This window comes from Apteryx mantelli, chromosome Z, assembly GCF_036417845.1.
Source record: "Apteryx mantelli isolate bAptMan1 chromosome Z, bAptMan1.hap1, whole genome shotgun sequence".
NCBI classification, from domain to species: Eukaryota; Metazoa; Chordata; class Aves; order Apterygiformes; family Apterygidae; genus Apteryx; species Apteryx mantelli.
This window is the reverse complement of record NC_090020.1, coordinates 12,716,146-12,742,285: the sequence shown is the minus strand read 5'-3', so window position 1 is coordinate 12,742,285 and position 26,140 is coordinate 12,716,146. Positions and strand designations below refer to the sequence as shown.

General features: G+C 48.2%; 1 protein-coding gene across 2 annotated transcripts in view; it reads left to right on the top strand.

The window, feature by feature from the left end:
• Window positions 1-26,140, top strand: part of ABCA1 (ATP binding cassette subfamily A member 1) — a 98,717-nt gene that overhangs the window by 62,195 nt on the left and 10,382 nt on the right. Inside the window, exons 9-39 of one of the 2 annotated variants that reach the window (XM_067316549.1) lie at window positions 379-619; window positions 1,216-1,355; window positions 2,088-2,204; window positions 5,632-5,820; window positions 6,733-6,938; window positions 7,032-7,208; window positions 7,837-8,059; window positions 8,434-8,655; window positions 9,442-9,646; window positions 10,199-10,312; window positions 10,812-10,983; window positions 11,560-11,691; window positions 12,212-12,351; window positions 12,878-13,015; window positions 13,592-13,812; window positions 14,272-14,344; window positions 14,871-15,073; window positions 16,133-16,181; window positions 17,123-17,236; window positions 17,585-17,736; window positions 18,233-18,357; window positions 18,765-18,863; window positions 19,875-20,064; window positions 20,219-20,313; window positions 20,722-20,754; window positions 21,458-21,563; window positions 22,226-22,300; window positions 22,759-22,928; window positions 24,217-24,394; window positions 25,389-25,504; window positions 25,589-25,733. In XM_067316549.1, coding sequence (XP_067172650.1) covers window positions 379-619; window positions 1,216-1,355; window positions 2,088-2,204; window positions 5,632-5,820; window positions 6,733-6,938; window positions 7,032-7,208; window positions 7,837-8,059; window positions 8,434-8,655; window positions 9,442-9,646; window positions 10,199-10,312; window positions 10,812-10,983; window positions 11,560-11,691; window positions 12,212-12,351; window positions 12,878-13,015; window positions 13,592-13,812; window positions 14,272-14,344; window positions 14,871-15,073; window positions 16,133-16,181; window positions 17,123-17,236; window positions 17,585-17,736; window positions 18,233-18,357; window positions 18,765-18,863; window positions 19,875-20,064; window positions 20,219-20,313; window positions 20,722-20,754; window positions 21,458-21,563; window positions 22,226-22,300; window positions 22,759-22,928; window positions 24,217-24,394; window positions 25,389-25,504; window positions 25,589-25,733 — 4,560 coding nt within the window. Of the gene's footprint in view, window positions 1-378; window positions 620-1,215; window positions 1,356-2,087; window positions 2,205-5,631; window positions 5,821-6,732; window positions 6,939-7,031; window positions 7,209-7,836; window positions 8,060-8,433; window positions 8,656-9,441; window positions 9,647-10,198; window positions 10,313-10,811; window positions 10,984-11,559; window positions 11,692-12,211; window positions 12,352-12,877; window positions 13,016-13,591; window positions 13,813-14,271; window positions 14,345-14,870; window positions 15,074-16,132; window positions 16,182-17,122; window positions 17,237-17,584; window positions 17,737-18,232; window positions 18,358-18,764; window positions 18,864-19,874; window positions 20,065-20,218; window positions 20,314-20,721; window positions 20,755-21,457; window positions 21,564-22,225; window positions 22,301-22,758; window positions 22,929-24,216; window positions 24,395-25,388; window positions 25,505-25,588; window positions 25,734-26,140 lie in introns of those variants that run through there. The other variant, XM_067316548.1, reaches the window with a different exon arrangement.

Sequence of the window (26,140 nt, the reverse complement as noted above, 5' to 3'; positions counted from 1 at the left end):
ACCCCGGATGAAGGGGATTCTGCAGGCTGGAATGTGAACTGTTGTGCAACAAGAACAAGAAGTGGCTTCCTTCCACGTGAGAGGGAATGGAGAGGAGGCAGGGAGGGCAGGAACCGTCCAAGATGTTGAAGGAGAAAAGTCAGAATAAAGAGCTTGAGATGGGGATAGTCTTTATGCATGCACAACAGATGCATTCTTCTACAATTCCCCCCTGTTGTGGGGGAAATGTGCTTTACCTAGCCTCTTGAGTTAGTGTTGCATCAAGTGGGATCTTTAGCTATTCAACAATAGATGTGTGATTCAAAGGAGAATGGCAAGATATTTTTCCTTCGCCAGCCCTGTTCCTATCCCTGTCTCCATTGCGATCTCCCTCTCCAGTTGCAGACCATGAAGAGCTGGAGTGACATGAGGCAAGAGGTGATGTTCCTGACCAGTGTGAACGCCTCCAGCTCCTCTACGCAGATTTACCAGGCTGTTTCACGCATTGTATGTGGCCATCCTGAAGGCGGAGGGCTCAAAATCAAATCCCTTAACTGGTATGAGGACAATAATTACAAAGCACTGTTTGGAGGGAACAGCACTGAAGATGATGTAACTAATTTCTACGATAACTCCACAAGTAAGTGTAACCTCACCATGGTCTCAGGTCCCATCTACCTCATGGTTGTCATCAAACTTTCCCTGATGAAAGCAAGTGGTCTTGAGAGGCAGCGTACCTTGTGCTATTTCAGGAGGGTACACGCATGCTGTCTCAACAGCCAAAGGCTGCCTCCTGCATCCGCCTTTAAGGCCAGCAGGGACATCAACATGCAAGGAGCTCCCAGGCACCTTGTGTAGAGTCCACTGTGGGCCGCGCTGTGATCCTCCTTCAAGGGGAAAGGGAGCCCAGCGGCCTGCAGCCTTTGGAAATCTGGCCTGGTCAGTGCAGGTTTTGCCTGTGCCGTTCGCTGGGTTGTGTGAGCTGTGCAGAGCTAGCAGTGTGGCTCTTAATGGTAGAGCCTGGGCAGCTGCTCCAGGCTTGCTGAGCAGACTGCTGACATAAGGTATGTTTTGAAAAGGGCTTCATGTGGAGCTTTGCAGTAAAGGGCTTTTCTTTTGTAATAAGCTCTCTGCTTTCAGCTGTGACCATTCTTAAAGCACACACAAGTGGGGCATTTGCCTTCAGCAGCTGTCACGGTGCTATTCAGCTGCTCACCCCTGCCCTTCCCTCCTCAGCACCCTACTGCAATGACCTGATGAAGAGCCTGGAGTCCAGCCCACTCTCCAGAATCATTTGGAGGGCTTTGAAACCTTTGCTGATTGGGAAGGTCTTGTATACTCCAGACACACCAGCTATAAAGAAGGTCATGTCTGAGGTAACTCTAGCCCTCCCTGCTTTATGTAGAACATGAGGTGTACTGCTCTGTGGTATGTGCTCTGGCCGTACAGCTCAGCCGCTCTGCGTTGAGTTGGGCCTGAATGCAGGTCTAGAAAGGATTGCATAAAAAGCACAGAGCCTCCCTACACTCCCACTTCCCATACACTTGTTGCTGAAGGAGAAAAGGCCAGGCTGAACTCCTTTTTGTAGACCTCACTGGAAGCTTTCCTGGTGGGTGGTTTTTGATTACCTGCATTCTTTGCACCTCTGATATGGGACTGGGAAGGACTTTAATAAGCCTTCAGGGGTCCTTCCTCTCCTCCACTGCAGGCTGGTCAGCTGATCCTTAATCATTTCTGATTGTGGTTCACTTAATGTACTCTCTAGTCCCCCCAGCTCCTTCAGAGGAGTCTTCTAGCATGCGGGGAAGGGCTGCCACTGTGAGCCCTTCATTGCCAAGCCAGACTCATTTTCCACCCAGCTCTTAAAAAGTAGCCTTGAAAGGCCATGCTCTGAGTAGACCCTGGTCAGCCACAGGCCTTCACTCCCTGCTGTATTTTTCCTTCTGTATGCATATTAGTTCCCCTGCTCCTTTTCTTGCAGAAGCTGAGGTGCTATTTGAACACAAGCTATGCTCAGTACTTCACTTTACAGGTCAATGCACTCACTTGGCCCGTGGTGGATCTGTGCCAACTTTTGGGAATAACCTTCCCCTCCTCTCTGCCAACAGGTGAACAGGACATTCCAGGAGCTGGGTGTGTTTCGTGACCTCGGGGGGATGTGGGAGGAGATAAGCCCGAAGATTTGGACATTCATGGAAAGTAGCCAGGAAATGGACCTGATTCGGGTCAGTATGCTGTCCTTGCTATCACCATCTCCTTCTGCAAAGAGTGACAAAATATTTATTTTAGGCAGTACTTCAGTGCTGAGATGGGTAGATAAAAGATATGGATGTGACCCCTTTTCTGAGACCAATTCTGACCTTATGTTCTTGTGTGATGCTGGGCATTCCTTCGATCATGTAACACCCTGCTGTGAGCCGGAGCAGAGCATGTTTACTTGCTGTTTTTCATCTGCCTCAGCAGGGAAATGGGCTGTTTCTTCCACCCTGCTGCCCTGATGCAGTATAAATATCTGACTTGTAGCGTTTTTGTAAAACAGAGAGCAGCAGGGTTGGTGACATGTTCAGCTGCCTGTGCATGCCCTGCTCTCTCGAGCAGCTGCTTTCATGAAGGCAGCAAAGTCAGCCATGAAATGCCGAAATCAGATCCTGGAAGGTGCCAGGTGCCCTCAGGTCGATTGAGTATAGCAGGAATTGAATGCGTGTTGTGCTGGAGCTGAACCTAGACACCTGGCAGTAACTGAGCACAAGCTGTAAAAAACTCATTTGGAATTGCACGGTACACTAATATTAGTAATAACTTAGGTGCTTGCAAGGGGAGGAGCATACGTCACTCTGTGGCCAATCCCTTCATAATGTGCTGTGCATGCTAGACCATGAAGAAGGGGCTAGATCCTTCTACAAGATCAGTCTTGTTCTGATCGGACACGCTTCCCCACCAGCCTGTAGGTTCTCTGGAGCGCTGGGCCGGATGTTAGACCTGCATTACTAGGGCATTATCTGCGGATTAAAAAGACAAGTGGCTTAGCTTGCTGTTCCTTCCCCCAGGTGTAATTCTGATGAGTGAGTCTCTGCACTTCTGTACTGTTTTTTTTTTTTTGGAATCACAATGATGTAAAACTGGATTAGCAAAACCAAGAGTCAGGGAGGCAGTTCAGAGTAGCTTATACTGCCGTCTCTACAAGGCAGCTGGGTGAATGTCCTAATGCAGCTGCTGTACAGAGGAGATCTCCCCAGATCTGTTAAGCCTTGAGGTTCATTCCCTCTTTTCCCCCAATGTAATGACATGCAGAATAGTTTATGACTTGTCATGTGGCACTTCTCCATGAACACAGCGTGTTAGAGAGGACAGAGGCATCTTTGTTATCACTCCTGTGCCTGTGGCTTGATGGAAGTTATTAGTGCGGATGCAGGCATCAGAGAGATGAGAGTCAGGCCCAGCAATTGTAAATTGAACCATTAGTGACAGAGAGCTCTGGCAGAAAGTCAGGGTTTGGATATTGGTTTGCAATCATGTGTTCTCTGAAAAGTGAATGTTGCTGCATTTTTAAACGAGCCCCAGGCTTTCCTGGGCTTGCATTTTATGCTTCTTGTTAATTCTGCTGGCTCTGGTAGGTACTTCTGGATCTTCCCAGTGGTTCAGGCTCTTCATCTGTGTTGGCACAGTAGCACAAGTCCCTTTGTCACCTGCCACAGTCCACACAGGCAGGAGTACTTCATTGCAAATGCCTGGGCAGCTCCCAGGCTGCATCCTGCTCTCCATAGAGATGGAGCACAGGTCACTTATATACAAATAAGCTAAAACATACAGCTGCCTGCTTGGGGCTTCTGTCAAGGGGGAGATCAGTCCTTTGCTGTTGGTAAGACACTGAAGTTAACATGCTATCAGGTCCTAGGTTATCATCTCCCAGCTTTCTGGGTTGTAGTATCTGTTTGGCACATTGCTTCCTGCTGAAGGAGATGAAAATGCTTTCCTCACTCATCTCTGACATTTCCACCTTGATGCTAATGCACCTGCTGACTTCAAGGAGGTTGAGAAGTGTCCCTCTGAGCTGATAATGTCTCTGCTGAATGTGATGAGGCTGAGTCCCTTCCCTGCCGGTGTGATGCCTTTCCCGCAAGGGAAGGTAGGGTGAGCTGACCTTGGGGGACCGAATGTGAAGAGAGCACAGCGCAACCGATCCCCTTTCATCCTGATTTCCCTTTCATGTGCTCTTCTTTGTCAGCTTGGCCTGTTCTGCTCTGTTTTCCTAGTTTGTGAGATTATTTTTGTAACCTTGTGACCCTGTGCTTTCTGGTTTGTTGGAAACAGCTGCGCATGGGGAAGCTCCTCACCTCTGTCCAGTGTTTCGTTCTTCGTTCTAGCAGAGATCCCATTTCCTGTTTTTATTGGTTAGGATTGCTATCATTTCCTCTCTCCCACTGACTTTTTTCCCTCCCCTCCTTTGGTTTAGCAGTATCCTTTACAATTAATGCTCCCTTCCTCCCTGTAATCCTTATGTCGTCTGCCCTACAGGCCTGGGGTCTACTGTACTGCCAGGTGCTCCTATGTGGACCATAGCTGTGTTGCACATACATGTAATGGGGAAACAACCCTTCATTAGAAAGTTAGCAGTTAGAGCAGATGAAAAAGGCACTGTCACAGATGAGAGAACAGAGGCAAGACATCAGGACTTGCCATGGCTATATCTGAATGTTACAGTAGAAAAAGATATCAGAAAGCCCTGGACCTTGGTGTTGGTATTGGTGTTTAGCACGTCAGGAATTCAGTCTCCAGCTGTGCCTGAGCCCCCCTCCATCTCAGCTGGGAGCAGAGATTTTTCTGGAGGAGGTCGGTAGAACTCAGCAACCTCTGACTGGCTGAACGCATTTCTTGCTCCCTTTTGTGCTTTGCAGGTAGAAGGTCTGTCCCTGTGTCTGCGTGCGGGTACAAGGTCTGTCCCTGGATTGCGGAAGAGATAGGGTTGCTCCCTTCTGCAGCTCCCTGCCTGCAGAGGAGCCCTGGGCACAGCTGTGGCAGCCGCAGCGCTGGGGCCGGGAGTTGCTTGCTGTGTTTTCCCAGGCCTCAGGGCTGTGCGTGGCTCTCTGCTGCCCTCTCCTTGGGAAAGATGTGGCAGGACGCGAAGGCAGCAAGCCAGCCTGCAGACCAGCTAGAGGAGGGGAGCGGTAAAGCGAGGCGCCAGGAGCTGTCAGGACCGCGGCATGCTGTTCTCAATATGGAAGAGGGCCTGTCCTTTGGGAAAGTATAACTCAATCAGATGGAGTAGGCCGGCGGTGCAGGAAACGGGAGACAAAGTAATTTGCTCAGCTGTCAGTAGCCGGTGGCGGAAATGAGATGTCCTGACTCCTAGGCCAAGATTTGGCCTGTGACTCCCAGCTGGCTTTGGAGGCGGCTGGCCCTTGGTGCCGGTGCATGGCCTGTGCTGGAGGTTAGCGTTTACAGAGAGCACCTGCTTGGTCTCACCCGAAATGGGGCATTCTGCAGTTGCCTTGTGGGCAGATGGTTGCAGCTCCTGAGGGGAGTCTTGATTTAATATTCCTACACCTTTTTAAGAAGGCATTTTCTCCTGGTAATGCTGATTTTCATGATGGAGGGGGAGGTCCAACATGAATTCTCAACAGAACTATCTCCCCTTTGGAAAAATACCCGCAGACACTACTGAAAGGCAAAGATCTCTGGGACCTGCGGTTGCCTGCTTCAAACTGGACCGTGGAAGACATTGCCCGCTTCCTGTCAAAGCACCCAGAAGAGTTTGAGACGGCAAATGGCTCGGTGTACACCTGGGTGGATGCCTTCAATGAGACCGACAGGGCTGTTCAGACCATCTCCCGCTTCATGGAGGTGAGGCCGTGCTATCATGGACGAGGAGCTGGGGTGGGACAGCAGCTTGGGCTCCGCACACGCAGTGGGGTGGCTCCAGGGAAGGGAAGGTTTGTGCTCCTCCTTCTCTGCTCAGTAAACGGCCAGGCTTTAGCAGGGATGAGTGCTGAGTATTTTAGAAAATACCATTCATTTAAGTGTTTAAATATAGATGTGGGGAACCTAACTTTAGGCCTTGTTCTTGAAGCTCTCACTTTGGCCAGTGCATGTGGTTTCCCACCCAGTTGTTAACGGGTGACTGCAAGCAGCTACTCACCTCAGCAGCTCACGTTTCTGTATGGCGTTTTGGCTGGGGACTGCAGGTGAAGCTAGCAGTTGCTTTAAATTGAGGAGGACACAGCAAGTAGTGGAATTTGTTCTAACTGTTACTCAGTCATCTCAGCAGCTGAATGCACAGGGACAGGCCTCAGACTGTCAGGGGCCTGGTCCAAAGTCTTTGGGAGTCTCTCCACAGATTTTTAGATGCTTTGGACCAAACCTTGTATAGTGGTAACAGAGAAAATAAGCCCCCATCTATGGAAATTGATGCTTGGATGGGATCCTATAGGCACGCTACAATGCTACCTAATCTCTTGTCTAGAAAATACCATTGCTGGGGTCTTTCTCAGTGCTACCTGTTTGACTGGCAGATGACCATCGAGCAGGAAGGATTGATGGCTCTAGCAACGCATTGGGCTACCATGAGCCCTTGCAAAATAATCCAGCATTGCAGCCTTTTCTTGGGCATGGCATTAGCATTGCAGAGTTCTCCTTTTTTCTCCCTCCCAAACTTAAACAAAGCATATTCTGGTTTGATAACCTGATCCCATAAATATGCACCCTGTCTGTAGTGTAACCATAACTCCCTGGGCTTCCAAATCTGTCCCTCTGTAGTGTGTCAACTTGGATAAACTGGAGCCTGTGGCAACAGAAGTCCGGCTTATAAATAAGTCCTTGGAGCTGCTGGATGAAAGGAGGTTCTGGGCTGGCATCGTCTTCACTGAAATAGCTCCTAACAGCGTAGAGCTCCCTCATCATGTCAAATACAAGATACGCATGGACATTGACAACGTGGAAAGGACCAACAAGATAAAGGATGGGTGAGTCCTGATTGACTGCTGTAGGAGCAGTCTCTCATGGGGGCTGAGCTGGTTAAGGGTTTCTAATTGAAGGGTCTTGTACTCTCGGCTCAGGTACTGGGATCCTGGTCCCCGGGCTGACCCCTTTGAGGACATGCGCTATGTTTGGGGAGGCTTTGCCTACCTGCAGGATGTGGTGGAACAGGCCATCATCAGAGTGCAGACAGGCACGGAGAAGACGACAGGAGTTTATGTGCAGCAGATGCCCTATCCGTGTTACGTGGATGACATGTACGTATGCAGGCTTTGTTGAAAGCTCCCAGGAGCATGGCAGCTTTGGAGGCATGGGCTTCTGTTGCTCCTCAGAGGTGGCTTAGCATGTCCCTCATAATCAGTGTGGGAGCAGATCTCCTTAGCCCCCCTAATGCCTCGAATTAGTGCTTCTGCACATAGCACTGAGGACTTAGGGATATGTAATGACTTGTGGAGCCCTTCCCCAGAAAGCTCTGTGCAGGACTTAGGTACAGGGTGGAAGGATAACAACAGCAATGTGTTCCAGAGATGTTCCCATATCCCCAGTCCTGATACAGTCAAGGGTAGCACACTGGGGAAAAAGCAGAGACAGAGTGGAAAAAGGACAGTTGAGAGCAGTCCCCAGGCAAGGCAGCTCTTTGCACCTGCTGTTTCCCTAAGATGGAATTGCAACTCCAGCTCCTGCTCTGGGCTGGCAATGTGCCCTAGACCCACCAGTGTGGCCTCATGGTGAGGCACTGATCCTATGTCATGCTCTGCACAAGGGCTGCTCTGTACAGTGAAGCCTTAGCCGTCTCCATGCCCTGCTAGACCTTGTATTGTATCTGCAGCTGCATTGACACTTCTCACTCCCTGCTCTCCTGGCCCCTTTCCTTCCCACTCTCAGATTTCTGCGTGTCATGAGCCGCTCCATGCCCCTCTTCATGACTCTGGCCTGGATCTACTCAGTGGCTGTGATAATCAAGGGTATCGTGTACGAGAAGGAAGCCCGACTGAAGGAGACAATGAGGATTATGGGCCTAGACAATGGCATCCTGTGGCTAAGCTGGTTCATTAGCAGCCTCATCCCTCTCCTGATGAGCGCTGGCCTGCTGGTTCTGATCCTCAAGGTGAGGTCACTGGGGCGGTCTCTCTCTTGCCCTCCATTCCTTGGCAAACAGCATTTAGACCCTTACTGGCCCCTAGCCCACTAACCACAGATCTGTACTGGCACTGTGGAGGGGGTAGTGGGTGTGGATTGGCCAGCAACCCTTTGGGAGCAGGTTTTTGGGACCAGGGCTGAGCTGTTGAAAATGACAAGAGGCTCTATAACATATTCTCTCAATGCTCTTCAAAATGTGCCTCTGTTCCTGCCCCGCTTCTGGGAAGGCTGCTGTACTGTGCAAATTGTAGTGACCCCAGCTTCCCCTGAGCTGCACCTCTACAGACTGCCTATATTGGAGAGTCCTTTCAAAGCCTGACGCACATCTTGTTCTCCTGCCAGATGGGGAATCTGCTGCCGTACAGCGACCCTAGCGTGGTGTTTGTTTTCCTCTCCATCTTTGCCGTTGTGACCATACTCCAGTGCTTCCTCATCAGCACCTTGTTCTCCAGGGCCAACCTGGCAGCTGCCTGTGGGGGCATTGTCTACTTCACGCTGTACCTGCCCTACGTGCTGTGTGTTGCCTGGCAGGACTATGTCAGCTTCTCGCTCAAGATCTTTGCGGTGAGTCTTGAGGATGCTGTCCTGGGCACTGGTCCTCTGCTGCTATGGCACCCAGCAGCTCTCTAGTCCAACAGTGATATTTGAGGGGGCAACAGGAAGATGATTTTTCTGTATAAGAGCCTACCAAGGCTGGGCCTGGTGAAAAAGCTGATAGAACCTATTGAGCTGATAGAACCTACCTGGGAGGGTTTTGTTGGCTTCATCAGGAGAAATAATTCAGCCACGTTAGGCTCCCTAAATCTCTGTGTACCGTGATGATGCTGAACTACTAGACATGCAAGCCATTGTGGAGAAGAAGTTTTTGGTATGGTCAACAGAGGCCAGCAGAGGCTGCAATCAGTGACAGGATTTTAGAGGCAGAGTGCTGCAGTTGTATCTTGCCCTTCTGAAGTTTATAGTAGTTAAACTTCTTGATTTCTGATGCAGCACGATTTGCTATCCTTTTTTCAGAAGGAACAAGCTGGCTTCTTTCTTCTCCATAATATTTCTTAACTGTCTAGAGAAGGTGGCTGTTGATGATGTCTTCCTTCACATAAAAATCCAAGGAGCAAGAGAAGGAATATGGAAACAAACTGAATTCTGAGTGTTAGTCCAGCTTCAGACTCTCCCTGCTTGCAAAACATGGAACTAAAACTTAGTCAACCACTCCTTCTCTGCAAACCTGGTCACACTACTGAGACCTTTGACTTTTCCTGTGAGGCTCTGGGCCATGTCCCATAGCCCAGAGTACTTGATAGTTCAGTACCTGTGGAAAGCTTAATGCATGTTCATGCTTCCCATTTGCAGAGCCTGCTGTCTCCAGTAGCTTTTGGCTTCGGTTGTGAGTACTTTGCACTGTTTGAGGAGCAAGGAGTTGGTGTACAGTGGGACAACTTCTTCGAGAGCCCATTGGAAGAAGATGGCTTTAGCATCACCACATCAGCTGTCATGATGTTGTTTGACACCTTCCTATATGGGGTCATGACCTGGTACATTGAGTCTGTCTTCCCAGGTGAGGTTTGCTTCTGGGGGAGCGCTATGCCATCATATTTTTACATAGATCCTCTGTTTCTACTCCTTTCTCAGGATGCTATATTGGGCCTATTTTTAGACAGAGCTGCAGAAAGGTCATGGAGGAAAATCCCACACCAGCAACACTGCAAGGCTATTGCTCCTAATTGCTGTGACTGTTTCCCAGCACAGGGACCATGTCCCATTGTAGTGATGGCTGGGCTAGCACAGAAGCTTTGCTCTGTTTCAGCTGGTCCCTTCTCTGAACTGATACTTCTGCAAACAGGGCTGAAGAAGAAGAGTTGAGAGCATCAGCACCACACATGGGTGCTTAGCAACCCTTCTAGTACAGGTCCCCTAAACCTAAAGTGAAGTTTGAGAAAAGATTGCACTTATATGAAATACTGGTAGTATCTTCATCAAGGCAGATTTCCTTAGTCCTGTCTAACCTGAATGCCTGCTGGGGGTGGAATATTTCCCTACCTGTCCTAAAAGTTGACCTGAGAAAAGGGACTGCTGTAACTGAGCTCATGTAATACTCTTCCCTATTTAGGCCAGTATGGGATTCCCAGACCCTGGTACTTTCCTTTCACAAAGTCCTATTGGTTTGGTGAGGAACCACAGGACAGGCAGCATCCTCATCCTGACCAAAAGGGGCCTTCAGAAGGTAAGTTCTGGATGCAAAGAGCCTTTTTGCGGTGAAGTGGTGGGGTCTCTCTGTTTGAAAGCAGAGTCTGAGAACCAGCAAGACCAGCATGGCTAAGGTGAAATTGGTTGTACCTGTGTCTGTTATCGCATTTTAGGCGCACCAACTAGGTGGGTGTAACCAGATAAACCTGGGGGGGCACCTGGCCAACTTGAGTGCAGGAAGGGAGGGTAGGTGGGTATTCCAGCCTTGTGGAGTTCAGTAGGCCTCCCATTTTTGCTGACCTTGGTGGCACCTGAGATCTGATCCCCGTACAGTGCAAATGTCCAAATGAAGCCAGTGAAATGAAAAGAGCTAAAGGGCAATATCTATGGGAGGTTCCTGTCCCAGAGGAAGAAATGTGGGAAGTTCTTCATATAGCTCATTACTCCATGGATCTCAACAGACTGGGGAATGTGACACAATTACATGGCACTGGAAAATCCATCTCACACTCCAGTTTGCTCTGTTTTGTTTGCAGTGTGCAAGGAGGAAGAGCCCATGCATCTGAGCCTTGGGGTTTCCATCCAGAACCTGGTCAAAGTTTATCGTGATGGCAAGAAAGTTGCTGTAGATGGTCTCACGCTGAACTTCTATGAAGGGCAAATCACCTCCTTTCTGGGACATAATGGAGCAGGGAAAACCACTACCATGTAAGAGCAACATAATGCTTTAAGGTGATGGGGAAAGTGGCTCTCAATCCTACTATCCTCATCAGTATGGTGCAGGTAGCCATACAGATGCAGTGCACAGAGCTGGTGTAAACTAGGGTGCTCTGATGATTCCAGTGGAGTTCTGCTGAGTTGATCTACCTGCGTGGCTGTCTTGGAAGGTACACAGATACCAGGGACTGAAATGCTCTGAACTGGAGGTACCTCAGGTTCAGATTGAGGTTGTGCCTGAATGCATCTGCTGGCAGCATTTTGCAGTAATCCCATTTGTGATTCTGCTTTATCAGCATAAGGAAATGAATAGGGCCTGAAAGCATGGGAAGCTTTTAAGGAGAGGAAAAGACATTTCCTTTGAGTAGAGTCATGTGGGTGTGCTTTGATCACAGCGTTAAAGCCATTGGAGCTGGATTCTATCCATTAGTGAGATGTTTCTCAGGCTGGTTTCCTGATGTGGGAGTTCCTCAGGGTTTCCACCCATTTGTCATTCATTCATGCTGATATGTACAACAACCACTTCCTAGTGGCAGAACCTGCTTATCTGTTGTCTTTGTCGTTCAGGTCCATCTTGACTGGCTTGTTTCCTCCAACCTCGGGTACAGCCTTCATCCTGGGCAAAGATATCCGCTCTGAGCTCAGCACCATCAGGCAGAATCTGGGTGTCTGTCCACAACACAACGTCCTGTTTGACTTGTGAGTAGCATCCATGCGATGCAGGGCCAGTGATACCCAGCAGACATTTAAGTTCTTTAGGAGACGCTAGTGTACTTTCAATTAGGACAGTGCTATTTTTAGCTGTGTATTTGGTGTGAGGCAGCAGGTTGGTGTCAGATGGTACAGGGACATTCTGTTTATAAGTGGGTTCAAATGTGCCTGTGAATTAGCAACAAGATCCTGCACTTTCATCTTTCTCCTCTCTTTGAAGAAATATGCTCCACTCAGCTTAGCTAGGCCGAATGTTTTCACCTGCCTAGTGATTGGGGACGTTTTGGGTACCCTGTCAAGAACCTTGAAAGGAGCACCATTTATATTGGTGCTGAACAGCCACACTGAAATCGGGCCCAAGCTGAGCACACCTGATCCCTAGTTACTTCCTGAAACCTCAGTCTTGAGAGATGTTTTCCCAGGCAAACAAACATACCTGCCTTAATGCAAGGGATGAATCCCAGCATGATTATTTCAGCTGTGCTCTGAGTCTGCCCTTGTTCCCTAGGCTGACTGTGGAAGAGCACATCTGGTTCTATGCTCGTCTCAAAGGGCTGCCGGAAAAGAAGGTGAAAGAGGAAATGGAGCAGATGGCAATGGATGTTGGTTTGCCTCACAAACTCAAAGCTAGAACAAGCAAACTCTCTGGTAGGTTCAGCTGCTTCTACATTTCTCAACTGCTCCCCAGGCTCCAGAGAACCCTCTCAGGAGGGCTTGACAGAGGTTGGCTTCCGTATTGAAAACCCTGACATAGCTCATCACTGCTGCCTCTGATTCGCTTCCACTGGAGGGGAGTCTCTTCAGGACCTATTCCTGCAGCTCCAGCTGTAGATACCTGTGCTCCAGATCCTCAAAAATGGTTAGGTCCCTGAGCTGGGGACTTGTTACTGCTGGTTTTAAGATGCCGTGTGATCCATTTATGGAAGGGTTTGCATGACAGGGTTTGCTGCAGTACGAGAAGAAGTGGACTCCACTGGGGAAAAACTGTCCAGCTGATTTATTCCCTGCCCTGCAGGTGATGAGACCCTGCCGGGCCTGAAACAGCAGCAGCACTTGATCTTATCAGTGTGCAATTCTGCTTTCTCTGGGAGAGCTCAATTTTCACCTTGATGCAACAGGTGCTGCTCCCCTGCTCACTGTGTAGGCCTGAACACCTCTTTCTTGTGCCTGTCAGGTGGCATGCAGAGGAAGCTGTCAGTTGCCTTAGCCTTTGTTGGTGGCTCCAAGGTTGTCATTTTGGATGAACCCACAGCTGGGGTGGACCCTTACTCTCGCAGAGGGATATGGGAATTGCTGCTGAAGTATCGGCAAGGTGGGTGTTCTTATTCCTTGCTCCCAGTGAATGTGGTACTGAAAGCAAAAGGAAATCAGTCTATGATTTATGACTGTTTGGGGAGCTAGTGGGTTCTCAAGATAGCAATGTGTCTTTGCAAATCTGTTGTTGCCTGCGTTGAAGGTAGGAACAAAGATCATGAAGGACACGTGTACTCTGATCCCTCACTCACCCGCCCTTTTTTCTCATCCTGTTCATGTCAGAGTGCTCATGAACAAGCCAGGTTCCTCACTGGGCTATGAGAGTAGCTAAGATCAGAAATCCTCCCTCAGTGTGCTGCAGAGTCCCTCTTGCTCTGTGCAGCCTTACTTGCTGACATGAGACCAACTTGCTTCAGCTGAGCATGAGAAGGGCCTGTGGAGAGTGGGGAGAATCCAATTGTGACATCCCTGTGGGCCATTTCCTTACTGCTGACCTCATTCAAAGGAGCCTGGACTTGTGGGATAAATCTCCCACCCAACTTTATGGCAAGAGCCAGATGACTGTGGCCTTTCCTAGCTTAGAGACATGGATGCGGTTAACTTAATGGCAGTGTCTTCTTTTGCCTGTTTCCAGGACGGACAATCATTCTCTCCACACACCACATGGATGAGGCAGACATTTTGGGGGACCGGATTGCCATCATTTCTCATGGCAAGCTGTGCTGTGTTGGCTCTTCTCTGTTCCTGAAGAACCAACTGGGAACAGGCTATTATTTGACCCTGGTGAAGAAGGACGTGGATTCCTCTCTGAGCTCCTGCCGAAACAGCAGCAGCACTGTGTCTTATCTGAAAAAGGTACAGCTATCCACTTCTGCTCATGTTTGTCCTTCTTGCTTGAAATCTTAGGCTTATGGGAAGCAGCAGGGTATAATGTGTTGAAGAGAAATCACTTATTCTTTAAAAACAGTGATTTGCTTTTGTATGTACTACCTCAGATCACATCTAATTAAACCTTTGCATGGGAAGAACACTTCCATTATAGTTTCTCTTAATGCCATTGCTTCCAAGGTTGATTGGAAAGATATAGAACAGAGTAAATACACCCTTTTGTAACATTTATTTCTATTACTGTGACTTCTTACTTGTATTTAAACTCTTTGCAATGGTATGTCACCTTTACATTCTAAGTCCTCTATGGAGTAGCCAGCGTGCTGCACCATCTGATTGGAGTTACAAAGAGAGTGTAGCATCTAGGCGGGTCCCGTTTTTAATTAAACAGCAAAAATAATGATTGCCTTTTTTTTTTATGACCAGGATGATAGCGTCTCCCAGAGCAGCTCTGATGCTGGCCTTGGCAGTGACCATGAAAGTGACACCTTGACAATAGGTGAGGCCTGGAAAAAGAATGTGTGAGATTCAGTCTCAATGCTAACATTTCTCTTTCTTTGACCTTGGACAATTGCCTTAACCTTGTTGTGGCCCTGTTTAGCTACAATCTTGGATGGATTGTGAAATTCATAGAACTAGTATTTTTAAATCCACAGATATTCATATATTTTTCTTAGGAGCCATTTTGGGTTCATGTTGACCTGAAATTTAATAGCCATCAAAGATGATGTGCTTGCTAAGCCTGTTGGCAATATGTGAAGTTTGCTGTTGAACTTTAAATCCATGATTTGCAAGGCTGCCATTGGCATTTAAAAGTTCTCCCAAATTCTGCAAACAAACAGAAGAGCTAAGTTCAGGTCCAAGCTTATCCTAGGTATGGAACAGAAGCCAGTTTTTCCATGGAGATGTGCTGGTTTCCAGAGATGTCCCATTTTCCCTCCTTTCCTTCTGCAAAGTTTTTCAGACCCTGAGCTCTTTTCTCCACAGAGTGAGGTGAATGTCATCTTTTCCTTTGATTTTTCTAGATGTCTCTGCAATCTCAAATCTGATTACAAAACACGTTCCTGAGGCTAGGCTGGTGGAGGACATTGGCCATGAGTTAACCTATGTCTTGCCATACAAAGCTGCTAAAGAGGGGGCTTTTGTGGAGCTCTTCCATGAAATTGATGACCGTCTCTCAGATCTTGGCATTTCCAGCTATGGCATTTCTGAAACCACTCTGGAGGAGGTGAGCGAGCTGAAGCTTTTCTTTTGACTTAGACTAGGTAAAATAAACGATTGCAGAAATAAGAGCAAGACCAGTCCTGTTTCTTCTTCCTGTAAGCATCTGCCAATTCATCATGGGACAGGCAGCTCTGTGTTCCTCTCCAGGTGATTCTCTTTGACCCTGTTTCTATGTGTGCTCTCAGAAAAGCATTAAAACCCGAGATGTAGTATAGGCAGGCACAGGTCCTCTCTAGTCAGCTGGACTTCAGTGAGGTGCCATGTGATGAAAGGCCACAAACTGGCTCCTGATGACTGTGTGCAAGTCTGATGACTGTGTGTCTTTGAGGTATTTTTTTAGGAATGCTTCTTTTTGCACTTAACTGAAAAGGTCCGTTTCAATACTGGAGACTTGCTTTTTGTAGGAACCCTTAAGCCATATCCCCTCATCAGGGACATTTTTAGGATTGTTCCTTGTGACTTTATTACACCTTATAAGTGTCGCTTTCACTTATCACACAAGTATCAAGCACTTTATCCCAGATTATCTGAAATGGCATTGCATTTCTTAACAGTAATGAAGAAAGCTCAGCTGATTATTGTTGTCCCTTGTTTAGAAGGCCCTGGGTGTAGTCTTTCTGTAGCTGCACAGGCCTCACTGCTGTTATCTGCAGTTTGAAAATCAGGTCTTTCTGATTTAGGACACACAGGCGACAAGATCCACAAAGATGTGTACTCCAACATGAGTAGGCGCATCAGTGTTTTTTAACTAGAAGGAAGGTGGAGATCCATGAATTTAGTACCAAGGTTTCTCTCTGAGGCATAGGAAATAGCTTTTGTTTGAGATTTACTGAGAACTGACATTGGAAAGGGGGAAAAGGCTGATATGTGGTTATCGGCTATACTCCTAGAGGTTGGAGAGGAGCCACAAAATCCATACCCCATCACCTAGGGGACAAATCCCATGTCCTCTGTTCTCATGCTGCAACTGTCAGTCTTGGGCTCTGTCATGGCATTGCCTGAAGCAGTCCCCATAATACTGCTCCAGTTCTGATTTTCACTGACGCTTATCATTGCCTTTCAGATCTTCCTCAAAGTGGCTGATGATAGCGGCGTGGATGCAGAAACCTCAGGTGAGCATGGTCGTCTCCTACACCATTGAAGGGGACGTCAGGGAGCAGTTGCCTCATGGCATGGGATTTGTGTTGTTTAAGCACATAGCTGACAAGGCCTAGGTGTTTCAGAAGTAAAATCTCAGCGCAGAGCATAGCTCCTTGGAGAGAAAAAGGTTATATCAAATGAGGAGTGTTCCTGTTTTCTGTCGGTAGCTTTGTGCAGGTGGGTGACCTCTGTGTATGGTAGTGTGACCAGTTGTAAAGTGACACATGCCCAGATGTGGTAGGTCCTATTTAAATTTGAACTGGAGCACTCCTGTGGTAACATTTTTGAGAACTCAAAATATTTGTTATTAGTACACTTAAAGTGTGCTGGTATTACTGTTATCTTCTATTGACTCAGTGGTAACATGTTTATTTTATAAGAGTGGAGAGTTTCTAGTTTCTGAGTGTATCGTGACACTATTGTGTGCTCTGACGAAAAGAAAAACTCTGACAGGGTCAGACCAGAGTAGGGACCCACTGACTTTTTCTCTTTGCTCTGAGAGTGGCTCGTTGTCCTGAGTGCTCATACCAACATTTCCCAATAAACTAATACCAGCAACTTGCGCTTGTTTTCACATGCATCTGAAGTGAGCATTTTCTTACTGTGAGAGCAGCCTGCCTGCATGGCTAAATAGAAAAAACAGAATATGTCCAGTGTACTGGAAGAAGCTTCTAGGACAACAGCAAAAAAATGGTGCATAAGACACGTGATCCTTTGCAGAATGGCAGTGATGGTTTTAATTTTTCTTGCACTGGAATCACTCCAGCCCAGCTCCTCAGTTTGCAAATGGGAGTCATACAGAATGAAAATTATATTGCTTTGCTTTCTCTGGGGCTAATTGAAGCCTGAAGAGGTTCATTATCCTGATTAACTGAAGCAGTTGAGCTAACCATAACTGCATTACCATCTTCAGATGGGACCCTGCCAGCCAGAAGGAACAGGCGTGTGTTTGGAGACAGACAGAGCTGCCTTCGTCCATTTACAGAGGATGATGCATTTGATCCTAATGATTCAGACATAGATCCAGGTATTGCTGGGACTCAAGCCTGCTTTCTTCTTGTGGACACTCTTTCACATTATAAATAGTGCTGATCGCAAGGCTGAGACTGCCGAAGGGGTGGTGGCCTTTTTGCGTTTAGAAATAGTGGGCAGTGTGATATCTACAGCCTGCTCCCTCCTCACATCAAGGCTTGGAGAGAGAATGGTGAAATACATACATGTGAGAGTGTCTCTGTTGTTCTCTCCCCTCACTATCTCCTTCTTGGACAAGTGAGAGTAGCTGGTCCCACCATTGCCCCATGCCTCCAGCAAAAAAGTGGCCAGGAAACATCCTTGTGAGCGTATGAATGAGGGTCGTTTTTTTGCTCATTGCCAGCAGAGTCCAGGGAGACTGACCTTCTCAGTGGGATGGATGGGAAGGGCTCCTACCAGATGAAGGGCTGGAAGCTCACCCAGCAGCAGTTCGTGGCTCTCCTGTGGAAGAGGCTGCTCATCGCCAAGCGAAGCCGGAAGGGCTTCTTTGCTCAGGTGAGAGCGTCCAGCGTGTGCAGGGCCCCATGGCTGGGATGGCGTTGGGCCCTGTGTTGAGTTCAGGGTTGAAGGTGGGCAGCAAACCTCAAGACAATCCAAGGCCCTAAAACTGGTCTTCATTACCCATGTCAGCAAAAGGAGGCCTGTGCAAGTTGTTTTATCTTTGCTTTTGTTGTTGTTGTGAAGCAGTGAGAGAGAAAGGAGTTAGATGATAACCAGGTTGTTAGAGCACTCACAGGAAGGATCAAATCCAAACTCTGCCTTTTGAGAGCAGCAATTGGAGGCTAAATCCTCTGCATCCAAATGAATTTCCTGATTGCATGCCAGGATAAGTCTGTCTTGGTGTCTAGAGATGCCTTGGTAAATCATAAAAGACTTTCTGGGAAAATTGTGATTGAAAAAGCCTTGACCCATGAAATGACTCACCTGAAGCTGCTGATGTTTCTGGGAATATTCACTTTAAAGAGGGTTTGCTCTCCCCTTGCAATTTCAGATCGTGCTGCCAGCTGTGTTTGTGTGTATCGCTCTCATGTTCAGCCTGATTGTTCCTCCCTTCGGGAAGTATCCCAGCTTGGAATTGCAGCCCTGGATGTATGATGAGCAGTACACTTTTATCAGGTACATTTTTTGTAGCCAGGATATGGTGCTAAATCCTACAATTCTGTTCTTTTATGCTAACCTTTACTAAGATCTTTAGCAGATTATTTAAATTTGTTTTTGTGCCTAGCTCCAAAGCACAGTTTGACAGAATCCTTTTATTATGTTTTTAGACCTTTAAATGCCAGCTCTGACCACTAGCCATACCCATTTCTGAATGGTGCTAGGACTCTAGTAATACTTTGCACAAAGATAAATGATGACCAGGAGTGTGTTTGTGTGCCCAGGCCAAGAGTTCTGCAGAGGAAAATCTCCACCCATTTCCCCTTTCCTGAATTTTTTCTCCATGTTGAGTCTTGCCCTCCTCCTGTTTTTGCTGTGTGCCCATTACTCAATGACCTGATGGCATTTCTCTGCTGTACCCGTAGCAATGACGCTCCGGATGATGCAGGCACTCAGAAGCTTTTGGATGCACTTCTCAATAAGCCTGGCTTCGGGACACGCTGTATGCAGGGACGCGGCATCCCGTAAGTAAAACTACAGCCTGGGAAGGACCAGCCCCAGCTTCTAATGACCCTGTAGACATAACCAGCTTCAGGGGATGCTACTCATGCATAGCCAGGGAAGGCTTTAAGCCAAAAGGGTTGCAATTTTTTTTTTTTTTCTGCTCGAGACCTTCTAGAAAGTTGCCAGCACCAAGCAGGGTCTGAGTGCAAGCCTTGACTGAGAGAGGTGGAAAGGAGATAGAAGTCTCTTCCTTGAGTTACTGGTGTAGTCCAGAACGTGGAAGAAGGGGCTAGTCATGTTACTCTGTGTTTTTCTCTGCAGCTATTTGCACTCCACAATCTTCTGTTTCCACCTGCACTAGAAACCCTGGTTAGCAGCCCCCACAAACTCCAGCAGATGGGGTGGGGAGCCTGGGGGCATGGATATCGTTTCTTCGCTCTGCCGCTGGCTTGCTGCACGGTCTTGGGCAAAGATGGGAAAGGGGGTGAGGGTGGGAGCCCCCTGCCCTGTCACTGGCCTGTGGAGGGGAAGTAAGCTGTGTCCTGCCAAATGAGCACAGGAGCTGGGTCCTTCCACCCACGGGCACTGGTAGGAGGCTGCAGATTATCTGCCTGCTAACGCTACCTGAGGGAAATGCAGCACCCTGGTATTGCAGAGGTGTCATCCAAGAAATGGCTGTCTGCTATGGGTTTCTCCCAAGTCTGGATGCTGTGTGTGCTGGGACTGGCTGAAATGAAGCACTCGGCATGCCCTGGGAGGCATGAGAGGAAGGGGACATCCAGCACTACCCGGTGCTGGCCAAAGTCGGTCTCTCTGAACCCAGTGGAAACTTCTGTTAGAAGCTGCAGGGCTCAGTCTGTTATTCTGAGCTGTTTGTTTCCATGGGCTCAGGCTCCTTTGAAAGCCAACTGCATATAGCAGCCTTCCTCTCCTCACAGGGAACATGGTTTCTGTGATTAAATTACTTACAAGCAAAGGTTGTCATAGTTGTTTTAAAAACGTGCATTTGCCTTGACTCTGTCCCGACACAGAGATACTCCTTGCACTGTTGGGCAGAGGGAATGGACCACAACGTCGGTCCCAGAGTCCGTCCTGGACATCTTCCTGAAAGGCAACTGGAGCATGGAGAACCCTTCCCCATCATGCGAGTGCAGCAATGAGAAGATCAAGAAGATGCTGCCTGTATGTCCCCCTGGTGCAGGCGGGCTGCCTCCTCCACAGGTAGGAGAGAGCTCAGATGGTCCTGCAGGGAGGGTCATCCCTGCAGAGCCAAGAGGCTGGCGATGATTGTGTGTGTAGCACTGAGCACAGTTCATCTGACTCAGCGTCTGCATTTTCTGATTGACATTTTTCTATGTTTCTCTGGTGACACCAGCGAGAGCAAGACACTGCTGACATCCTCCAGAATCTGACAGGCCGCAATATATCAGACTATCTAGTGAAGACCTATGCGCAGATCATTGGGAAAAGGTACCTGTTGAACACACCTTCTCCCTTCCCTGCCCACCAAATGCTACTTGCTATCAATGGGATGCTGCACCGCTCAGGCAAAAAAACCCTGGGCAACCCAAAGTCTTCAGCAATGCTTCAGACCTTCTTGGCTCCTAGGACTGTGCTGATCCACAGCTCAGGCATGTTTCTGCTTTGTGCTGATGCAGTGGCAGCTCTTAAGGGATGTCCTGGGGCTTGTAGGCAGAGTGAGGGGAAAGTCTGGAAGCAAAGCCGAGGGATTACATCAGAGAGGAGTGGTGGGATATATGCCTGGTGTGAGGTGCTATTGATTTTTTTTTTTCCTGGGAGTGTCCCTGCAGTGCTGGTGGGTCTGCCTGTCCTCTTGCTCCACATATAATACATCTGCTTTCTTTTCTGTCTCCACAGCTTAAAGAATAAGATCTGGGTGAATGAGTTCAGGTGAGTTACTTCCTTTTCTTCAGCCCATATGTATCTGCTAGCCCTTGAGCATTGCATTCCGCAGGATGCTCAGGTCAAACACCACCCACCCGCCCACACCAGCATAGCTGGTTGTAAATAGCTTCTTTTGATGAGACCTGAAGCCTGTACAGAAATTTCAAAATCACGATGAATTTCTCACAAAGTCTGGAGAAAATAAGCACTAGAATAATTGATGGCTCCCAATTGTTGAGTGTTTGGGGAGCACTTCTGAGAATAAACTGGGACAAACCCAGGGCCCATCACTGCAGAGCCTGCCTGCCTTGCACAGAGAGCAGAGCAGGCTTGCAGGACCAGCTTGCAGGTATGCTGTCATGGGAGGTGCTTTTCGCCAAGCAAGAGCAAGCAGGGAGATTTCCTGCTCTGTCCACACAGGGAACACAGGACAGCCACATTCATTGAGTGCGATCTGTGCTGTTACAGGCACCACACAATGTAATCTCTTGCCTAAACTGGGTGCTTAACCCCAGCAATATAAGGAGTAGGAGACAGCAGGGCTAAGAGGCAGTGTGGGAAAGGGAAGCTAGCCATTTTTGTAAGAGTGGGCCACTGACCTTGGATATAGTGCAGGAAGATGACAGATCTGAGGAGGGAGGAGAAGTGGCCTTTTCTGGAGGTCAGAGTGTATTCATATCTGTGCTTCACCCTCTGTCTCTACCATCAGGTATGGTGGCTTTTCCCTGGGAGCCAGCAGTTCCCTCATGCTTCCTCCAAGCCACGAAGTCACTGATGCCATTAAACAAGTGAAGAAAATCTTGGAGCTAGCACAGGTGAGCAGCTATCCCTCATAAGCCCAGATTGCACTAAGGTGGCAAAATCCTGTTACTTGGGAGATGGCTTGGAAACTGTAAAAATGAGAAGAGTGTGTGTGTTAGCAGTGCAAAGGCTTCCCTTCAGCCTTTTTGAGCTGGGGCTCCCAGGCTGGTGTTTGGGATCAGCAGAAGGCTTGGGGACCTGCTCAGCTGAGACTTGCACAACCCACATTGCTGATGTGGATTTTGCCCAACACCAGTTGCAAGTCAATGGAGATTACAGCCCCAGGACAGGGCAGCTTGCTGTCTCGGGATCTATTGCCAGCTCCACTGAAACCTCAGTTCGGCCCTTCTGTGCTGAATTTATCTGGGCTCAGAAGAGAATTTGGGCCACTTCTTTCTCCTGAATCTGCCTCCAGGCTGTAATGTCTCTGGAGGTTGCCCTCCTTAACAATTGCTGCCAGGGGAGAAGAAGTAAACCTCTCTTACCACTGGGACTGCAGAGAGAAGCTGCGGCTTCTTAGCCATGTTGCTCCCTCTGGCTTGGAGAATCCAGGCTGCAGAATGGAAAGAAACCTGTGTCAGAGTCATGTAAAACATCGCGTGACCCCAGACTCCAGGACCTGCAGCAAAGGTGCTCTCAGAGAGGAATTAACTGTCTCTTTTGGTGTTGTTTGCAGGGAAGTTCTGGAGATCGGTTTCTCAACAGCTTGGCAAGTTTCATGAAAGGGCTGGATACAAAGAACAATGTAAAGGTAAACCACTCTACCCCCACTGCTGTGCCTGCTATTTGAAGCTCTGGTAGCCTGGAGTTATTTTTAGTTAGCAGTGTCCCAGGAGTTTGTCTTGGGCAACTGTGCAGGCCAGAGCTGTTTGCGTTTAAGTTGTTTGCTTGCTAGAGGAGCAAACGCAACTTGTGTTCTTGCATGGAGTCCCCCTGGAGCCATTTCTCCTTTGGAGTCCAGCCTTAAGTCCCAGCAGCCAAAGGGATTTCTGTGCTCGATCAGGACGCCGGGGCGTCCTCTTTCCTCCAGCAACCTCTTCTGGTCATTGGTCAGACTGTATGTCCTGACCCTAAGCAAACTGTAGCTAGAAGGAAGTGGAAGAAAATGATATATCTTCAGTAGAGGAAGGGATGTTCTGCAGGGTTTGGGAGCCTGTTGGGTAGCTGCTCTGCCTGGTGCCTTTCTGATGCTGATATGATGGTTTGCAGGTGTGGTTCAACAACAAGGGCTGGCATGCCATCGCCTCCTTCCTGAATGTGATAAACAACGCCATCCTTCGGGCCAACCTACAGCAGGGCAAGAACCCCAGTGCTTATGGGATCACTGCCTTCAACCACCCCCTCAACCTCACCAAGCAGCAGCTCTCTGAAGTGGCCCTGTAAGTCCTGATGTGAGCACGGGTGGGTTGGGGCTCATCAGGTGACATGGAGAATGCCATAGTCCCATTACAGACCCATTGGTGGACATTTGGCGGCATGTGTTATTTAGGCTCTACCATACTGGCCTTATTTGCTGTGGTTTGGGCAGGCTGCAGCACATGCTATTGAGCTTTTGCTATTGAACAACACTGCTGTTAAACTCTAATATTTAGGTATTCCCATCACTGGGAACTCTAGTTTATCCCTGATCTCTCAAGGGAGCTGACAAACCAAAGCACAGAGACACCACTGGCTTTGCCAGGGCTCTAGAAATCACTCACGGTTTCTGGTAGTTGGTGCAAATACAATCAGCTTTGTCAAACAGCCTGTCCCATTGCTTTACAACCTCTGCATTCTCTGGTCTTCAGTAGTTTTCCTCCAAGGAGTCAGAGATGCTTGTAGACAAGTCAGAGATGTTTGTAGCCAGTTCCTTCCTCAGTGGTCACAGAGCTAAAGGGAACCTGTTTGCTGTGTAAACGTGGCTCCCTGTTTCTTACCGCTGTGCAAGCTTTCTGCTGCCGCTGAGCCCCTCTAAGCTCTCTGTAATTTTTAAGAACCAGCGTAAACCCCTGATGTTCTCCTTGAGGAATTTCAGCTGTGTAACCCCTCCTTTCTCTCTCAGCCATATCCAGAAAGGCTGGAGGAACCTGGACTCACCAGGGAAACGGTCATCTCTTGTCCCAAGGTGTCACAACTTGACTAAAAGCCATTGATGGGTCCTGTTCAGTTTTGTCCACTGTCCTACCCTAGGAGGCATGCAGTAATGCACAGGGCTTACTCCATGCCACTGAGGCATTGACTAATCCACTACTGTCACAACCTGGCTCAGGGCTCATAAGCTATGTATGTATGTAGGTACATCCTTCAAATCTTCTAGCAGAGCAGTGGCAGATGAGAGGCAGAGATACCTTTAAACTGAAAAAAATACACATTGGGGGAAATAAAGTAACAGAGGGTGGTGATAAGAAAGACAGGAAGTGGAGTGTCATGCTCAAGTCACCAACTGAAGATCTCCAGGTTGTGGCATAGTCCTTGAAACGCCAACAGGCTGTGCATGTTCCTGTTGTTATACAACCAGAGAACAACTCTGCAGTTAACATGGTCTGGTGCCATCATCCTTCACCTTGAAAAATAGGGGTAGCAGAAGTGGATCCACTTTCTGCCCTGCCCTGCATGAGCTGCCTTGCCTCATCTCAAGGAAGACAGCACCAGCATATGAGCACTTTGCTTCTGTTCTCTTTTGTGCAGGATGACCACGTCCGTGGATGTCCTCGTCTCCATCTGTGTGATCTTTGCCATGTCCTTTGTTCCTGCCAGCTTTGTGATCTTCCTCATCCAGGAACGTGTCAGCAAGGCCAAACACCTGCAGTTCATCAGCGGTGTGAAGCCAGTGATCTACTGGCTGGCCAACTTTGTCTGGGATATGGTAAGGGCTGGACTACACTGTGTGACTAGGAGAGAGGATAACTGATCTGAGGGCTGGACAGGAGAGGCCGTTTCACGAAGGGCGCTGTATCTTCCTCTGAGAACAGTTAGGTCTGAGGAGGAACGTGGTTCGCTTCAGGATGGTTAAGGAGATGGAGCGTTTCTTTCTCTGTGCAACTGCTCGGCTTTGGCGTAAGCCAGGACAGCTACTACAGCTGTGTCCAGTGTTCTGTGGGCATTTAAGCATGCATACTATTTATAGGGGTACTGAAAAGCAAGCATTTTCTCCTTCAATGTAAATATCATGGTGAGGAATGCATGGTATGACAGTACAATTGGTGGAGGCTAGTGAAGGAACTGAGATGTCAATCTGAGTACCAGTTACGCTCCCGAACTGCTGGGAGATCTCAAGGTAGGCTTTTCTTCTCTGCATCTGTCAGTTTTCCCTGAAGCACTTGTGTTTTCATTTCCAGTAAGGCTGTCAGGACAGGGACTGTCCTCCACTCTGTTTGCAGGATGTCCACTGCACTAAGGTGCAAAGTGCAGTTGGAGCTAGTGGGCACTACATTAGTGCAGAGGGTAACAGCTGTGCTTATGCCTTCTGCATGTACTTTCTTAAGGCAGTGGTTCACCTCAGTGGGACAAGGAACGTGAGTCAGAGGATGGGGTGACTGTAAGCTTTAAAATAATGATCCTCCCAAATAATATTTGCTTCTATAGCCACTTGTTCTGTTCTATTCAAAGCAGGGTTTTGCAATCTGGTGTCCAAAACCTCTGTGAATCTACTGACTACCACTAGAGGGACCAAAAAATGCAAATGCACGTATAGTATAGTACACTGCAGTTTACATGCATGACACTCCTAAGAGAGTCTCCCATTGGAAGCAGTTCTGAAAACACTGAAGAATGTTGAAAACCACTGATTCGGGGAAGAAAGATACTTTTGATTTTGTCTTCTGGAATCAAATGTGAAGCTATTATCTTTCACCTTCCAGTGCAACTACATTGTTCCAGCGACACTAGTTATCATCATCTTCATCTGCTTCCAGCAGAAGTCCTATGTGTCCTCCTCCAACCTGCCTGTGCTGGCTCTTCTTTTGCTTCTCTATGGGTAAGGGACTTCTCACAAGCCTGATGGGGAGGCACTTAGACTTGGAAAGTGCTTGTCTGATGTTGCTGCCTTTCCTTTTGTCAGGTGGTCTATCACCCCTCTCATGTACCCAGCCTCCTTCGTGTTCAAAATCCCCAGCACAGCATATGTTGTACTGACCAGTGTGAATCTCTTCATTGGCATCAACGGTAGCGTGGCCACCTTTGTCCTGGAGCTCTTCACTAATAACGTATGTTTCACCATAAGCTTGTCACTGCCTGTGTCACCAACAGCTAGTTCCATGTTGGTGCCATGTTGCCCTTAGCAGCCAGTTCCTCAGCAAAGCTAGTCCCCAGCTTGTACACACAAATTAACGTAGGGGTTTAAACTAGGTTCTGGTGGAAATGGGTTAAAGTCCACTTCAGCAATGTTCACAGAATGTTTGAGGTTGGAGACACCTCTAGAGATTGTCTAGTCCAGCCTCGCTGCTCAAAGCAGGGTCAGCTAAAGATGGTTGCCCAGGACCTTGTTCAGTCAGGTTTTGAGTATCTCCAAAGACAGAGACTTTGCAGCCTACTTTCTGGGCAGCCTGTTCCAGGGTTCAATCACCCCTAGAGTAAAAAAGTTTTTTTTTCTTATGTTTAAAAGGGATTTCCT